Source organism: Chiloscyllium plagiosum, chromosome 30 (genome assembly GCF_004010195.1).
Source record: "Chiloscyllium plagiosum isolate BGI_BamShark_2017 chromosome 30, ASM401019v2, whole genome shotgun sequence".
Classification (NCBI taxonomy): Eukaryota; Metazoa; Chordata; class Chondrichthyes; order Orectolobiformes; family Hemiscylliidae; genus Chiloscyllium; species Chiloscyllium plagiosum.
The window spans coordinates 25,784,652-25,803,996 of NC_057739.1; the positions used below are offsets into that span (position 1 = coordinate 25,784,652).

Consider the following 19,345-nt stretch of genomic DNA (forward strand, 5'->3'; position numbering starts at 1 on the left):
CTGGTATACAGTGGGGGTGAGTGGGCCTGCTAGTCTTTAACATTATCTCCAGACCCCTTTACACTTCATAGTTTCAGATCAAACAACAGCAAGGTGACTTCCTGCTAATTACCACTTATCACCAATCTTAGTACTCCTCGCTGTTGAACCCCATTTAGTGAAGCAATGAGGGTAGTAACAGCACAAAATGAACTCAGCATGCGAGTTTCAATGATCAATGGCAGCATGTAAGTAACATCACTGACCACATCCTGAAGAACACAGGTAGGCATTCAGGAGATGATAAGCGCTTACATGAGAGAATGATTGTAGATAACATCAAATAATTCAATCTGCCACACTTGCATCAGTTACAGTATTAGTTGGAGTGACTAGTATATAGGCCTGTTAAAAACTAAGGTTTGTTTTCACACCGAAGATGCTATTCATCATGTGGATTCTCACTATGCTATTTGGGACAGATTTAGCAGATTAAAACTGCATATCCATGATGTACTGTTTACCCTCACAAGCAGCAAAGTTGTACATTACCTAAATCTCGATCGCCATTCCCTGCATATCCCTCATTCCTCGAATCACATCAAGCCAGGTGTCAAAGGTTCACTCAATGAGGTGTATTTGAAGAACACACTGACAAGAGCATCAGATGCACCTGAAAACCCAGCACTAACCTTTTGAAGCTACATCACAGGACCAATGCTTGCAAAACAAAAGATATCTAAAGTTGAACAATTACACAATCATCAAGGCAGATCATGCTCTGTAGCTCTCAAATCCACTTGCAAATGGTGGAAAATTATACAACATTTGAGGGAGCTTTCTTTCAATTCATTCTAGTTGTAGTCAGAATTGTGCTTTGTTAAAATACAGCAATACGAACCAAATATGATTTGATGATATCAGATGCTGGGTTTTTTTTCTGGCTGATTTATACAATTAATTTGAAAGATAGTTCAAGTTCTAGGAACTGTGTCTTTTTTTCCCCAAATATGAATGCAAAGAAAGAGCTAAATTTTCAATACCTAAGGAAGACTACAAAGGCAGTAATCTATTGAATGAATCAGAAATTTCAAAAACAATAGCCAAGTCTTTATACCTTAAAAGCATTTTAAAACGCAGTTGATCATGCAGGTTATTTTTGCTACAAACTAGAGAAATTCAACTGTCATTAAACATTTTTAAATCTCCAAAGTGAAGATTTTTAATCATATACTTCAACTTTAAAACATTTCCGTTCAACATATTAAAGAGTCCATGTTAAATGAGTACTTGCAGACATTTAAAATCATTGATTTTAATGATTGATGTCATGAATCTTTGAAGCTTCCAAATATCATTCCAAAATATTAGTCAATTTACATGCTTTGACAATAGGATCATTTTAAGGCTCCCTTCTGAATCAGATGTAGCACTCTGAATGTTGAAATCTTCCCTCGATAAAATATCTTTCTTTCTGTCCAACAAATTGGATATAATGCATTTTTGTTCAATGGTTTGATTAGTTTGTACACTAATTGCATCCCACAATTTGATGACCAAACCACACAAAACAGCAAGTAGGGAAACATGCATATTTCCACTCTTCATGCAAGTTATTTTTTACCCCCTCCACCAACGATCCAACTAATTTATTCATGATCTCTGAATGGCTTACTAACACACATCAAAAAGATGAATTCAAAGATATAGACCCCTCAACTTGGGTGCTATATCTTCACAGCATCTCTTGATCTTGATGGTTTTATGGAAGCTGAACATACCTCACACTAACAAGCACTATTCTTTACTAGATTCTGGAACGCATAACCGACACACTAGTATCATTCCACCCTCACCCATTTAAATGCTATCACTGATACGCGCAAACACTCTTAGATGGGTCTTGATTTTCAGCATTGTTTTGCATTTGAAAACTACCAAATAGTTGCTGCTCTGAAATCTTTATTGGATTCAGCATTTCATTTGGCTCATTTAAGTACATACAGACACACCGCATTTCTGATGAAAATCAAAGTGTCGTCAAGAGCTCTTTCCAATACATGCTTCTCAAGGTTAAACCAATGTTCAGTCCCTGATTACACTGCACATTTGATCATGGGCATACTTTTCAGAACAGATTCCTCTTTCTTCCATTCTCACACTAATGTTCCCAAATATGAGATTTGCTCACTGCAACACAGCCCCTTGACAAATCAGCATACAGAATGGCTGTGAGCTTCAAAGCAGCTTCATACTTTTGTTGAAAGACCTATTTCTCTTTGGTGTTTGCCGGAGTCTGCTGTGTATGAAAATGCTTTACAAATTTGAGCATTTCCGCAACACAGTTCACCCAGTTAAAAGTAAGTAAAACATTCATACATGGAACATAAAATTCAGCATGACTACTAACGTGATTATGGCATCATAGTTAAAATGGAAGTCAACTTACATGCCCAATACAAGCAAAAAAAAATGATTTTGGAGAGCAGAAAAATGGACTTGTAGGTCATCACTGTGTGCATTTTATCATTACATAATTAAGTTTATCCCACATATTTGTCCTCTACCCATCACAAAAATAACTGTGAAATTAGCAGAAGATGCACAATACATTGAAGACAGAAAGCAAAAATAAATACATTCTAATTTATGTTATTAGTAACAGGTGATTACAGATGAGGTGGTAATACTGGTTGAACTTGAGCATGTGAACAGTAACACATTAGCAGTTATACTATTGGGTGCACATACAATGAAACTTTAAAAAAAAATTGGGAGAAATATATTATATATAACGTTTGGAGGGATATAGGCCAGGAGCAGGCAGGTGGGACTACTTTAATTTGAGATTATGTTTGGACCGAAGGGATTTTTTTTTCCCCTGTTGTATGATTCTACGACTGCTACACTGCATTCCTAAAAGTGACCTATTCGATTAATACACCAGAGGTTTAATAGATTTCCTTTACTGCGGAGAACCAAGACCCATTGGGCAATAGCCATATGGAACGTGATGGAAATCAGGAAGCAGCTATTAGGAATTGTCAAGTTGAGGTTCTACGTTACTATAGACTGCTGTAATACAGCAGCATTAAGGCATGGAATTCCAATTTTAGCGATGGTATAACAAATCAAACTACAGTATTTACAAATTCTTGAAATGGTCTAAAGACCATGATTATAAATTTGAATCTACTACAAAATGCGAAGTGAAGAATTGCAAAATTACAGTAGCTCTTTGTAATTTGGATAAATGATACTTGAACAGTTACAATGGTATCGTGTTTCGGAAGGTTGAAAAAATGCTTGTTTTCATTGGTTTGGCTATTAGGAAAAAATTTTGAGAAATGCAAAGTCAATAAGAGAAATTATTAAATTGATTCACTAAAAAAAAGAGAATGGAAGACAACTAATCAACTTATCATATTCACACTGAAAACCTTTTTAAAGTGAAACATTGCAACAAAAAAAAAATTGTTGTGCTAGTTGAACAAGCAATAGTTTCTTTTACATTTACACATTTCTTTGTGGCCAAATTTCAAATGGATGTTCTTTTTGGAAAATTATCACTCTCATATCATAAAGGCAGGGTTCAATCATTCTTGACATATGTACCAGCTACCTCCATAAACCAAACTCTGGCTTTTATTTTCAAATAAATGTGGATGTTAACATTGTTTAAAAAAACATAACTGGCAATATGTTTGCAGATTTACTTGGAAGTGTTTTGCGCACGGTTTATTCCAAACAAAGAAGACAGATACAAAGCATATTTTGCAAAACAACTGCAATAGAGATCAAAATTTAGATTTCTAATGTCCTGACAATAAGACTTCAAAAAGGCAAATATGAACTTTCACTTCTGACACTAATATTTTTGTTCCTTCATTCGTTTAATTAGTCAAAGAAAGAAGGGAGGAGAACACCCCCATCTACATCAATGGAGCGGAGGTTGAAAGAGTGGAGAGCGTCAACAGGAATGACAATAACCAACAGTAAGTGTCCTGGACTTCCCACGTAGATGTGACAGTCAAGAAGGCACAACAACGCCTCTTCTGGCTCAGGAAATTTGGCATGTCCATAAGGTACATGATCAAATTTTACAGCTGCATAATTGAAAGCATACTGTTGGGTACACAATGGCCTGGTATGGTAACTGCTCTGCCCAGTACCATAAGAAATTACTTTCTGGGTTAGAGTGGTGCTGGAAAAGCACAGCAGTTCAGACAGCATCCGAGGAGCAGGATGCTGCCTGAACTGCTGTGCTTTTCCAGGACCACTCTAACCCAGAATCTGGTTTCCAGCACCTGCAGTCATTGTTTTTACCCATAAGAAATTACTTGTGCATACAGCCCAGGCAATCACAGAAGTCATCTTCCAGGCATGGATTCCATTTACATGGATTGTTGCCACTGAAAGGCTGCCAACCTCTTAATTAAAAATCAGGTTATGGTCCAACACACTTATTTGGAAGTAGAAGCTTTCGCAGTGCTGTTCCTTCATCAGGTAGCCAATGGGGCAGGATCATAGGACACAAAATTTATAGGAAAAGATTAACGTATCATATAACTGGTGCGATGTATTGAACAATTCTAAATTTTTGTTAACTCTTTAATCACTTAGAATGGGGATACAGGTTTCAATTCATTAATATATAAATCCCAGAACTTCTTTCAAGTCACAGTCCCAAGATAACTTCAACTTTAATGCATCGTCTGAACTGAGATGTCACCTTTTGGTCTTCTAAAACCTCAAGTTATACAGACAATGCAGATCAGAAGGAACTTCCACCTCCACTCACCCCATCCCCAAATTTTGGCAGAGACTGGCAAAAGAACCAATGGCTACATGTGGGGAAAAATGTGTTTTATGGTGTGAGCAATTAATATTCGCAATACACAGAGTAAGGGGCAAAAACTGTTCCAGCTTTTAAAAAGCAAACTGGATAGGCTCTGAGAGAAAAAAAATTGCAGGGTTACAAAAGATGGACATAGGTGTGGGATCAGCTGAGTTGCTCTTACAGACAGCCAACACAGAGGTAAACAGGCTTAATGGCCTCCTTTTCTGCTGAAACAATTCTGAGATTCTTCAATAAAGCTCCTAACTGACTGTGAAACATTGGCATATTCTGAGGTCATGAAAACTGCTGTTACAAATTAAAGCCTTTTTTTGTCTTTTTTTCTGTTATGTTGCAAACAGGTTGCTCATGTAATTCTTTCCTGAGTCACATTCATCTATAAAGATATTGGTCAAGTCTTTCTCAGGAAGAAACAAACCTAATCTTTAGTAACCAATTTCAAACATCACTGACTGAACACAAATCACCCGGCTGCTGAAAAGCAATAGAAGCAACTCTAGATTAACACCAGACTAATTCGAAGCATCACTAAACAAATCCTTTTTCCAAAAAAAGCAAACAGCCAAGAACCATTATGCCAAGTTTAACATTCTCCGATTTTCGCTCATTGCTCATGCAAAGTATTAACACCACCATCAAGTGAAATAGCAGGGCAAAATCTGACATTGAGAAAAATCAAATTAACAGAAAGAGCTAGGAAGTTATTAACCAAATAAAAAATATTTGTTTTTTTTTAAATTGTCCACATTACAGATCTCAGTGCTTAAATTGACCTGCAATAAATACTATTCATTTTAAAGAATTAAGACCTTTAAAGGTCCAAAAATGTATTGTTTAATAATTCAAGATATGCTGTCAAAAAACAAATTTCTTAACAACTAAATGTAAAGTGTATGTGATGGCAGGATTATGTTAATTCAAATTGACATGAAATAGCATAATTACACCAAAACAAAATTCAATATTCAACCAATGGTTCATGCCTAATATTTTCTTAAAGTCAAAAGCAAATCAACACACTGCTCACAACAATACTGCCACAACAGCATTAGAGCTTAAACAGATCCAAAACTGCTGTACCCATTCTTTTGGCTGAGAGAATGCTGTGATTTAAAAGGTGACGCCTGCTCATACAAGCAAATTACTCCAGTATTGTGGACATTGCAATTGTTCTGAGATCTGGAGTTCAGGGAGTTAAAATATTAGCCAGTTTCTGTCTTTCATCGTTATCCAACATCATGCTTGAAACACACATTTATGGCTCCTCAGAGAACTAAACCAGGCTCAGCCAAAGATCCTTGTAACTATGTCCAATGTTCATTCTACATTCAAACTTACAGAAAGCAACTTGGGTAAGGACACCATTCAGAATTGGCAACGCTGTAACTAAATTAAAGTCAATGTTATTACAACAGTAGGAAAGGAATTAATTTATAGGACAGAGTGATGTGGTATCTAAATTGTGAGGAAAGTACAACATTAAAAAAAAGCCACATGACAGTTCACATCAGGTACAAGTCCATAATCTGTGGACTGCAAATCTTTGAAATCCAATTATGTAGGTGTTGAGTGAGAACACAAGTGTGGTCACGTAAAATCAACCCACAAATTGGTTGCTGCCGAAGTCTCGTATTGTGGATCAAAGTCCAGCTCAAATGTCAGTTCAGCAATTGTTTACACAGTTTAAATCTCTTGCTCTGACCATAAACTCCCTCGTGTTTTTGTGGCTCAACCATCCTGCCAGCTTTAGAGGCCTTTCTGCATTTTAGTTGTAAGGTCCAAAATGCTAAAAGAACAGCTTTTCTGACAGTGGACCCCAGTGTCTAAAGTTCATACATTAATTGGTAAATAGGTATAAGTGAACCACGTGTTGTCAGACACACTGCGCATCACTCAAAAATTGTTACTCAGTAGTCATGGAGTCATATAGTAACAAATTAGAGGCTTCGGTCCAACTTGCCCACATGGAGTAGACATCCCAGCCTGACCTAGTCCCATTTGCCACCATTTAGTCTATATCCCATTAAACAGTTTCCATTCATATACCCATCCAAATATCTTTTAAATGTCACAATTGTATCCACTTCCATGACTTCCTCTAGCAGCTCATTCCTTATATACACCACCCTCTGCATAGAAAAGTTGCCCCTTAGACCCCTTTTAAATCTTTCCCATCTCACCTTACACCTTTGCCCTCCAGTTTTGGACTCCCCCACTCCAGGGAAAAAACCAAGTCATTTCATCCTATCCATGCCCTCACGATTTTATAAACCTCGAGAAGGTTACCCTTAAGCCGCCAACACTCCAGAGTAAAAAAAAGCCTCAAGCTATTCAGCCTCTCCCTATAACTCAAACCTTCCAATCCTCACAACATCCTTGTAGATATTTTCTACACCCTCAAGTTTAACAACATCCTTCCTATAGAGGCTGACCAGAATTGTACAGTGTTCTAAAAGTGGCCTCACCAACGTCCTGTACAGCCACAACATAACATCCTAATTCCTATACTCAGTGTTCTGACCAATGAATGCAAGCATACCAAATCTCTGCTTCACCATCCTGTTTACCTATGACTCCATTTTCAAAGAATGCACCTGCAACCCTAGGTTTCTTTGTTCAGTAACACTCTACAGGGCTTTTCCATCAAGTGCAGAAGTCTTGCTCTGGTTTGCCTTACCAAAATACAGTACCTCACATTTATCCAAGTTAAACGCCATTTGCCATTCCTTGACCCATCTGATCAAGTTTCCATTGTACTTTGAGGTAACATTCTTCAAAGTCCATTACACCACCTATTTTAATGTCATCTGCAAACTTACTAACCATCGTTCCTATGTTCACATCCAATCATTTTTATATAAATAACAAAAAGCAGTGGACCCAGCACTGATCCTTGTGGCACATCGCTGGTCACAGGCCTCCAGTCCGAGATCTGTACAAATGCAGAAATCAGCAAATTTGTTAGCATTTAGACACTGCTATTAATGTGTTTCTTTATAACTGCACTTAATTTTTCCAAATCAAACAAGGCAAAAAATGCTTCCCCAGTCAATGTTATTTTGACATGGGTCAGCAATGGTGGTTATCAACAAAATGCATACTTGTCACCACCTCATCTCCACTGCTAAAACTCTCAAGATATATCCCGAGGCACTAAGTTCTGGTCTCCTTGAACCTCAGATCATCTGCCTTGCCCATCATCTGCATCTGCACTCCTTCCTAAAATAAAAATCATACAAAATTCTTCAATCAACAATGTATTTTGTATAGATACACAAATTTTGAAACACTCATTCGTATTTGCAAATTTCCTCAAGGTGTCACCTCCATTACTTCTACAATATTCTCTGGCGCTACTTCTCAAATTGCAGGCTCCCCTCCTCCAGCTGAAGCTGTTCATTCAATTATACGATCCTCCTCAATCTTACCTTTGACTATTGGTTGATGATGTAGCAACTGTAGCCTTGAACTCCACAACGTTCTGCCTTACTACATCACTCTCTGTTTTGGTCTTCCATCTCTTCAATCCTGGCTTCAGTCACATCCTCTGATCTTGTTTCCAATAACTGCTTGATCTCCTCACCCTAACTCATGCCTGGTTTTTGAAATAATCTAACTATACTTAAAAACACTGAGCAAAGGTAAGCTGTCATTGCTGTTGTTAAGAAACTGATGAACCTGTAACTAAAACTACTCTAAAATCCTCCGATTAGATCTGCAGAAATTTGAAATATGTTCATTTAGCTAATAACAGTCATTTTTCTACTGTTGAAGCGGAGAGAAGCATCTCACCTCAGTCTCCTTTAATTTCGCTTAATAATTTATGCTTAGAAATTAATGAGAGGACAGAGCTAGGAGAATGCCAAAATAAAGCTGTTACTAGAACAGAAAGACAGGCTTAAAAAAAAGGTGACCAAAACTGTCCCTGCATTATTGCAACAAGCTTACTCATCCATTTTCTGTCATGTTGGGGATAATGAAACAGTGAAAATATGTTTGAAATATCAAATAATACAGTTAAGACCACCATATCAAAAAAAGGGAAAGAAAACCAAAAAGAAATTTCAAAGTGAGCCCTGAGATGTTGTTTCTTTTTTTAAAACTTTAAATGGCATTTTGATACCTAATTTACAACTTATGGGTGAAACTACAATAGAAAACTATTCCTTTTTCAAAACCTTTTTTATAAAATTTCAGAGAATCACTGTAGAAGCTGAAAGTCCACAGAACTATCTTGCCTCAAGGAAAATTTTGTTTTCCTCAACGTGCCAGAATCTAAGCTTTATTGGTTGACAAGAATCAACTACAAACATAATCAGCCAACTTACTATCATTTGGCACTTAGCAAAACAAAATCTGACTGCTTGGAAATTTAGCCCAAATAACTTATTCCATTAGTACTAAAATTTTTTTTTTCATTTCAGCTATGTGTTGAAGCTTGATCAATTTTATATTTTTATTTAATTCTAATCACTTTCTTGTTTTTACATAGATGATCTTGAAATTACAATCAGAAATATTTTAATGGAATCAAATCATTTGTCATAGTTACACAGGGTATTCAGAAAAGATCTACCTACACAAAGACTTCAAATATTTGGCAGCATTTATTACATTATTGCCCATCCCTAATTGCCAGAACATTGTTAAGAATCAACTACATTGCTGCGGGTCTGAAGTCACGTGTAGGCCGCACCAGGTAAGGATGGTAGATTTCCTTCCCTGAAGGACATGAGTGAACCAGATGGGTTCATATGACAATGAGCATTAACATGGTAACCATTAGAGTAATGTTGTAATCCTAGACTTTCCTTTTACTAAATTTAAAATTCACGACCTGCTATGAGGGATATGAACCCAAGCCACTTGGTCCTCTGGACAGTGAGCCCACCACCTCCACTTTAACTAGATACCATGGCTATTCCTGCACATGGTGCATATAACCAAACATTTGCATTCAATAATTTTACTAGCTAGATAGCAATTTTATCATTAGCGCAAACGTCATTCCACTCATGTAATATAAATTAGTTAAGGGCAATGGATAAACTCTCCTTCTCTGCCCACACCATCGACCCTGATGCAAACCTCAATGCAGTTTCATTTACCAGGCTGCACTATAAAAATACTTCACATTATTGTTTGTTTGCCTGTTAACCTGCATCCTGGTGCTTAGCACCTCTCATGCAGGGGAATGATCTCACCTGCTCTCATAGCTTAAGCACACGGTGTTTCAGAATTCATGTGGCCATTCTAGATTCTGCTTTTGTTCTGCACCTAGCCCTTTTTTTTTTTAAAAAAAGTCACACACACACATACACACATACACACTTCACTCTCTATCTTTTGTGTTTATGGGAAGATCCACAATTTCACAGTCACATATCAGAAACAATACTATAATCATCATTGAAAACAACAAATGCTAGAGATCACAGCATCCATGGAGAGAGTGCAAGCTAACATTTTGAGTCTAGAAGACTCATCCAGATAACTCTTTATCAAAGCTCTCTCTCCATGGATGCTGCCTGACCTGCTGGGATCTCCAGCATGTTGTTTTCAATACAGATTCCAGCATCTGAAGTAATTTGTTCCTACAATCTTTATTCTCCTGGAGTCAGTGTTTCATTTTAATGAATGGTGATAGCCCTATGATACTTCATTCAGATGTCTTTTTCCACATATAAACTTTAACTATCAGCATCAGTGTGCAATTCTACATAAAAGGCATTCAACAACCGAGCCTAATGCTATCATCATCCATTCACACAGTGACCTTGAGTCACCATTTCTGGAATCAGTTGACATAAGTAGAATTTGCTGTTATCTTACCCTTGCTTAAAAAAACCTCCTTAAATCTTACTTCTTCAAACACAATTTCAACTAGTTCCCCAAGTCTTCCCCTCTTCATGTGGAGGCTCGACTTGAACTGTGAAGCAACTGAAGATGTCAATAACGTTTTCAAAACACTATATAAATGTAAATTATTGTGGAACTGCTGGAAAACTGGAAAAACAATCCCCAAAACCAAATTCAATTATAAAACACCCACCCTTGCATCACCAAAGATCAACTAACTCAACACGCATCAGGAATTAAAACTGGGATTTAAAACTTTGGATGGATTATGCACCATATGAGCTACTTACCTGCTGAAATAAATCCCTCAAGTGTTTCAATGTTTTTACTTTGCATTCTTTTGGGGAGTGGCTTGATTTAAATAGCTTATTGGGAGCTTGGGATAAGCATTGCAGCCCACTGCAAACAATGGTTTGTAATTTTCATCTCTTATGGGAAAACTATGTTAATCAACTGATGAAATATGTTATGTTACATTGTGATTATAATCATGGGCTTCCAATAAAAAAAGTCACTGCTAGAAATAAGCATTATACTGATTGTAATGATTGTTTAATGACTCCTAGCTTAACAAAAGTTAAAACACTTGAATAAAGTATCATTCCCATCTTGACAATGTTACATTTTTAAAAATAATTACTTTGTATATATAAAAATCACATTGATGACTGTATCGGCGCTACCTCGTGCTCCCACGAGGAGGTTGAACGGTTCATCCACTACACGAACACCTTCCACCCCGACCTCAAATTCACCTGGACAGTCTCGGACTCCTCCCTCCCCTTCCTAGACCTTTCTGTTTCTATCTCAGGCGACCGAATCAACACGGACATCTACTACAAACCTACCGACTCCCACAGCTACCTGGACTACACCTCCTCCCATCATGGTAAGTAGGTTGGAGGCGTACTTGCAGATGGTGGTATTCCCGTATGTCTGCTGCCCTTCTCCTACTAAATGCTGGTGATCATGGGTTTATAAGGTGCTATCTCAGGAGGCTTGCTGAATTTTTGCAGTGCATCTTGTAAATGGTACACATTGCTGCTATTGAGCATTGGTGACAGAGAGAGTGAATGCTTGTGGTTATGGGTTGCTTCATCCTGGATGCTGTCAATCTCCTTGAGTGTGGTTGTAACTATACTTATCCAGGCTCTTAGTAGCCTTCTATCACAGTGGTGACTCACACCTTGCAGACAATGGACAGGCAGGATTCCTATATCTGCTCTTGTAGCTGCAGTTCCAAAATGATTAGTCCCCTTCAAATTCAAATTCTATATTGGGGAGACAGGCCGCCTACTTGCGGAGCGATTCAGAGAGCACCTCTGGGCCACCCGGACGAACCAACCCAACCACCCTGTAGCATAGCATTTCAACTCCCCCTCCCACTCCACCGAGGATATGCAGGTCATTGGACTCATCCACCGCCAAACCACAACAATGCGACGGTCGGAGGAGGAGCGTCTTATCTTCCGACTGGGAGCCCTCCAACCGCAGGGGATGAACTTGGACTTCACCAGTTTCTTCATCCCCCCTCCCCCCACCTTGTCTCAGCCGGATCCCTCCAGCCCGGCACCGCCTTCCTGTCCTGCAGTCTTCTTCTTGACCTCTCCGCCTCCACCCTACTCCGACCTATCACCCTCACCTTGACCTCTTTCCACCTATCACATTTCCAACGCCCCTCCTCCAAGTCCCTCCTCCCTACCTTTTATCTTCTCCTGCTGAACACTCTCTGCTCATTCCTGAAGAAGGGCCTGTGCCCGAAACATCGAATCTCCTGTTCCCTGGATGCTGCCTGACCTGCTGTGCTGTTCCAGCAATAAAGTTTCAACTATATAAAAATCAGCCATTCCACTACTGAAAAACCTACTTATCCAAAATTTCTAAAAGGATTCATGCTGTATGGCCAATCAACTTTTCCCCATTTAGAATGGTAATCTCATTTCAAATCAATTATAAAGTTATTATTGTGCCAAGATATTGTGTAAGATAGCAGCTATGTTATGTATTAAATTTGTCATACATCAGAATGTCATTGCCATAAGTATATTCACACAAATGAGGGGAGAAATTCCACTTTGTAAATAATTATAAGCAAGACCGCTACAATGTGGAAAATGCATTTGTTACGTCATCCCTTTGTATCAAACAACTTATTTACATTTCAGATTACATTTTGCATGAAACACTGAGATCTATCAGCACCAAGAATCTGAAATAATGAGGGAGAAAGACTTGTAACACCACATCAGGTCTGCATTACTTCCGTGTCAAAAAGAAAGGTTTCTTCTGTAGTGATGGCTCATTTATTCTGCCCATAATTGAGAAGCAAAGATGAAACTGATGAACTTTTACTGCCCATTTGTCTTTAGCAGACAATTAAGACTGAGGAGATCAAAATGGATTATCATACCACGCAGACAACCAGCCTAGCAGTCATACATCTCAGAGGCCACAGATTTGTGACTCCCTTTCATCCCTCCCCTTTATTCTTATGCTTTTTCCTCTCTAAAGGCAGCAATAGCTTTGTGGCTCAAGGGAAGCCAAAAGCCTGGCCATCATTAGTCAGTCACAGATGCTGAAGTAACATGCTTTTTCGGTTTCTAAAGGATCGAGCCACAATAATTTGTGACAGAGTCCCCTGCAGAAGTATAAAGACCTTCAGGAATAAAATATCACTGGTAGTTGCAGCATCAAAGTCTCTGATCCTCTGCAATGACTACAGTACATTTAAAATTTATTTTACCCACAAACAAGCAGACATATTGGGATTTGAAGTCTTCTTTACAAGCAATACTTTTAAAAAAAAATCATTTTTCTTTTGGCAGTTACAAGACAGAGTCAATGTAAAGTTTACTTCTATCAGAAAAAAACAGCAAATAGGCACTTCTAGCTAACAAAAAGGCCACCATTTTTCCCATTAAAATCAAAGCTAAACCAAACATTTTTTTCAAAGGAACAAGACTTAAAGCCGCTACACATCTTTATTTACGTACATGCAAATGATTTAAGCCATTAATTCAGAAATACATTAAGAATAAGTCCTTTGTGTAAGCACCAAAAACAAAGAAACCAATGGTGAGGCTTTTTTTTTTTAAAATGCTGCATCTCCCAGATTTGTTTATTAATAAAGACTCATATGTGCCCAAGATGATTTACAGGACAGCAATCACATATAGAGCTTCAGATGACATCTATAAGGTCAAATAAGCTCAAGGAGTTTTAAACCACAGTCTAAACCCCCAGATGAGAAATCACTCCTATGCATTCATTATTTTGATAGTGCATACACTGTGGCACTGATGGGAAAGTTTTATTATCTGTGAAAAAAAAAGACAAAAATCCATTTATTTTAAATTTATCAAATTATAAAAAAGGAAGATTTACTTTTGAAAGTACACATATTTTCTGCTTTACACTTGAAACATTTCTGTTGACAGTAAGCTATTCAATTTTACTCATTTTAATTCAACTATTGAGATTAAATATTTGTAAAAGATGAAATATACAACAGTACATTTGTGACTGGATATGTACAGATTTCTCTCCCACCATAAAGGACTATTTACTTCTGCACATTTCTGTCCACCTGAAAAATGCACCTTTTCCCCCAGTCAAAAAGCATGTCTATCCACTCCTAACAAGCAAAGTGTAAGAGGTGTTTGAGATTTAGAGACTGTACTGTCTTTTTAGGTAAGGTATCTGACCACTATCACAGAGGGCAGAATTCAGATGCACCAGTGCCCTACAACTCCGTCAAACAATACATGACTCCAAAATCTCACTAAATATATATATAAAAAACAGAAACAACTAAAAGCTGAGGAGCCTGATGACATGTCTGAGATCTGAAATTTGAATTCGCTCTCCACAAATGTTGTTGAACTGTCAGATTTTCTTCCAGCATTTCCTGTTTATATTATAAGAGCTTTAAAGAACATAGGATACATTTAAGATCACAAGAAACAGTAGACAACATGGCCCCTTAAATCTACTCTGCCATTCAATACAATCATGGTTAATCATCACCATAAGTTACACTTTACTATTCATTCTTCACATCAATCGATTTTCTGAAAAGTTCACTGAATTTTCTGTCCATCCCAACTTTAAATATTTTCAATGATGAAGGGTCCAGAACCAACTGGGTAGAGAATTCCAAAGATTAACAACATTTAGAGTAAAGAAATTTCTCATCATCGGTGTCCAAAATGATTGGTCCCTCTGCAGAGAATCTGCCTACATTTTCTAGGCAGAGGTGCAACTTCTCAGTAAACACTGTCAAGGCCTATCAATCGTGTGTTTCAATGAAATCACCTCTCATTCTCCTAAATTCCAAAGAGTATTGGTGCAATTTACTCTGCATTTCAATACTGGACAACTGCTTCATCACAGGAACCAATCTACTGCACTTTCTCTGCACCATCACCACTATAATTATGTCCTTCCCTAAATATGGAGGGCAAAGCTGCGCACTGTATTCTGTTTGGTTTCAACAAGATGCTGTAGAATTGTAACAATTACCCTTACAATAAAGGCAAACGTCACAATTCAATTTCCTAACTGGGTGCTCTACCTGTACACTCTGTTTCTTGTAGTAGTCATGCAAGATCATCGGGAGGGCAGGTTAGGTAGTGTTCAGGCTCCCAGCCCACCCATTCCTTTTCAGCTGACTGGTCGCATTTTTAAAAATAATTATTTTTTAACTTCACCTTTTGTATCACATTAATCTTTTGTTATTTCTGTGGCTGGGTGTGGCAGTTTCAGTCAGACAGTTCCAGGTCCTTGGCAGTTTTGAGAAGGCTCCAATCTACAACAGTTGAGAAGCCCCCTGGCCTCGACAGTTGTGACACTTGCGCTCACCACTCCCCTCCCCCCCACCCCCCAAACTCCTGTTGTCTTTGTCTCATATACATACACACACACACACACACACACACACAGCACTGTTTTTGTGGAGGCGTATGTACATTTTATTGTATTTTCACAAATACATGTAACAATAAATTTCTATCTAATATGCCCAAGTCCCTTTGAACACCAAGATGTCAGGTCTTATCCCTTTTTTAAAATATTCTGCTTCGCCATTCTGACTGCCAATTTCACACTTTCCCACATTATACTTTCTGCTTTGGTCTCCATTCACTTAATATATCTATATATCTTTATAAGGGGAATAATAAAAAGCAACAAAAGCTGAATAAAAGTATTGCATCTGAAACAAATCTGTTTCTCTCCACAGACGCTGCCTGAACTGCTAACTACTTCCAGCATTTTCTGCTTTTATTTCAGATTTCTAGCAGTATTTTGCTGTTGTTTATATTTCTTCAGCTTTTAAACCCTTCTTGCAGCTTATTTTCACACCTAGCTTTCTTTCGGATACATTACGTGAGTGATTCCCTTTAAATCTATCCTGTCAGCTACATCCTCAAAAAAGCTCTAGTAAATTTCTCAATTATGATTTTACATTTGTGAAACTATGTTATCTTTTTATAATTACCATTTACAATGCTTTTCTAAGTTTATTCTTAAAAATGTCTTAATTATGCATTCCAGCATTTTCCCAACGACTATTGACTGTCTGGCCAGTGGTTCCTGGCTTCCTCTTGAATAATGGTATTATGTTTGCTAATCTACAATTTGTTAGAACTATTCATGAATCAAGGAGATTTTCAAAAATTATAACCAGAGACAATATCCACAATCACTGCAGTTCTCTTTCAGAATCAGAATGCAGGTCCTTGGTATTTGTCAGATTGTAGCACCTTCAGTTCCCCACTCTTTGCAGCCTCTTCAGCTCAAAAACAGCTTTATTTCCTAAAATATGCCTGTTCCCCTAAACTTTAGTTCATCTCAGCTATTTGTAATAGGAATGCTACCGTTCAGTTCAAAGTCTTAGACCAAGGACTGACTCCCCTAGACAAGAGTACATTGGAGGTCAGCAGACCTCACCGAATGCCTTACACATTGAGAATAGTAACATCACACTAATGGTGCCAAAGGATGACTGGAGTACACCAGCAATATTCAGCACCTTGAACAAAAGGATCTATAGGACAATAATGATTTTAGGGATGATTTTGTCATGGGGATGGGGCAAGGAGAGATGAACCGTTGGGGAGAATTTCTCTAAGTTTTTTATTGGCTTTCAATTGGTATAATAAATTTAATGAGGAATAAATATGAAAAATATAAAATAGCGATACAGATCTTTCCATTCGATCAAAAGGCTGCATGCGGTCAAACTCGGGCCATTCCCACAAGGAGAGAGGTGGATTAAACAGCAACAAATACAAGCTGCTCTCGCATGCCTCCTAGCAATCATTGTAAAAACAGCTTAAACGCAGAGCGATCCATAGTCCACTCTGAGTCTTGGGGACTCAAAGGAAGAGGAAGATAAATTGAAACATAACATGTAACAAATTTTCTACGATTCTTTAGTTTGGAAACAATTAACAGTAAGCTTGCATCTTTCTACATTTAATATTGTAATGGGATAGTGTATACAATAAATCAGCATTTTTTCAGAAGTACCATCAACAGAACTGGTTAGAGAAACTATCCCAGTGCAGTCACACAATCATATATTAGAACTTGATAAATTTCACAGAAGCAATGTCTGAATCTCATACTGCTGATGCTCTTTTTTTCTTGAACTTCCAATTTGTCATTTAAACAGCTATTTGCCAGATATCATCTACAAAGAAAACTCAAAAAAAATCATCTGTTGTCCATGTAAGCAAGTATGGATTTTACTACATAGAATTGCTTTGAAAAAAGCCATGCTGGGTTGCAAATTTTGCCTCCTACTGTATATTTTTACAAACTGTCAATGTCATCATCATCTTCATCAGTGGCTCTTAATTATCACCCCCATCTCTTCCCCAAAAAAATTCATTTGTCTCCTTCATTAAACTGAACAGCAGTGATATCTTGAGTGACTCTGAAATAAATTTTGCTATGTTAAAAAAAGTTAATTACGCATTCCAAACCTGGTCGCTGTAGTCCTCAGGGAATTGTCTCCGCACCTCAGGATCTGTAAATAATTGACAGATAATATTAATTGGCTTTGGATTAGCGAGCAAGCAGAGTATCACACATTAATATTTGATCAGAAGATGATAGGGACCTGGCAGGGGATCCAAGGGGCAGCTGAGGCTGTTATGTTGATTAGGGCCAGTGAGAACTGTTCAAGGCTTCCCCTTTTCCCTCCTCCAGTTAGGTAAAAAAGGAGAATATTTGGCGCACCCTTTAGTTTCAAGACAGTTTTCTACCCTAACCTCCTACAAGCTGTAAATTGTCATCTAGACGTGTTGCCAGAATATCAGAAGGTCTTTCAAATTCCAGAGAGCCTGCTTTGATTGTGATTTTATTAGCTATCTAGTTTGGCTGACTATTGAGCATAATAAGATAAATGTCCCAAATTTAGGTTACATCTCTGCCAGCTACTCATGTTCTGCTACCAGCATCCAGCAGAGCCTGCACAGTGCTATCAGAGATCAACTTATGAATAATAGGGGGACATGCAGAAGGGTCAATTTAATGCGTGGAATTCTTCCAAAAAAAAACCCGATTCCAAACAGTTCCTTGAGGCTAATTAGAACAGTGCTGAACCTTTGTCAGCATGCATGACAACAGTATCAAAGATTTAAGGAGGGAAAAAAAAGGAATGCTGTACGTACAGAACACGAAGTGACAGAAAATATTTTTTAAAACATACGCTTCAACTTGTTTTGTCAGATCTCTGCTGTCATTAGATTATGAAATGCAGTATATTGGCAGGGGATTGTCATGTACTTCTATTAGCCTCAATTACATGAATGCAGTTAATTGACACAAAATTAGAATTAACTGCTGATCCAGATGAAACAGCATTACACAGTAAAAACAATGATCAGTAGAATACAGATTCAGTCGTGTGACAACAAAGAAAATTCTCCATACTCCCAAGACAGAAAAAAAAAACACATATTGGAATTAATTCATGTTTAAATAATGTTTTTAAAAATTCCAGAATAAAATTATTTCAGAAGTCCCCTGCAGGATGTATAGGCAAAGCACATCCTCCAGTCATATAATATATAGTTGAACGTAACAGAGTGCTAGTGTTGATGCAATTTGTGCTCAATTCTCATGCTCTGGTATCTCCAGAATACTGTAGCTGTTAGGTAAATGGTACAAAAAAAATAGTGGAGCAAGTCAATTCAGACCAAGTTAATCCACATAATGATTTGATTTCCTGTGTTGAAAACATTGATTTTGGGCAAACATGCATCTTTAACCCTTTAGGCTTCGTCTGTCCAAACACTGAAACTTGATATGACAAAAATATCTTTGTTCAGAAAGAAGTGCACATACAAAACCATAAACAAATCAAGTGTTTTGAAGATAACTGTGGAAATGCAATAATTAGCAGAAAACTCTGAAGTGACTCAACATGTTCATTGATAATAAATTGCACCTGAATCTGACCCCACGTAACTGGTGAAAGTCATGAGTATTCAGTTTCTTGGTTACATAGAGCAACTAGTACTCATTTTAAACTAAATAGATCAGAACTTATTCCACTGAAGACTGTTGCTAATGTATCGATGGCAACACAAACATTGCAACAAAAGCATCCAATGAAATATATTTTAAGTTTAAAGGTTG

General features: G+C 37.6%; 1 protein-coding gene across 5 annotated transcripts in view; it reads right to left on the reverse strand.

Annotated features, from left to right (window-relative positions):
• The window catches only part of dennd1a (DENN/MADD domain containing 1A), a 523,293-nt gene that overhangs the window by 375,114 nt on the left and 128,834 nt on the right, over positions 1-19,345 (reverse strand). For all 5 annotated transcript variants that reach the window (XM_043720138.1, XM_043720136.1, XM_043720140.1 and 2 more), the window contains exon 3: positions 17,686-17,729. In XM_043720138.1, coding sequence (XP_043576073.1) covers positions 17,686-17,729 — 44 coding nt within the window. The remainder of the gene's footprint in view (positions 1-17,685; positions 17,730-19,345) is intronic.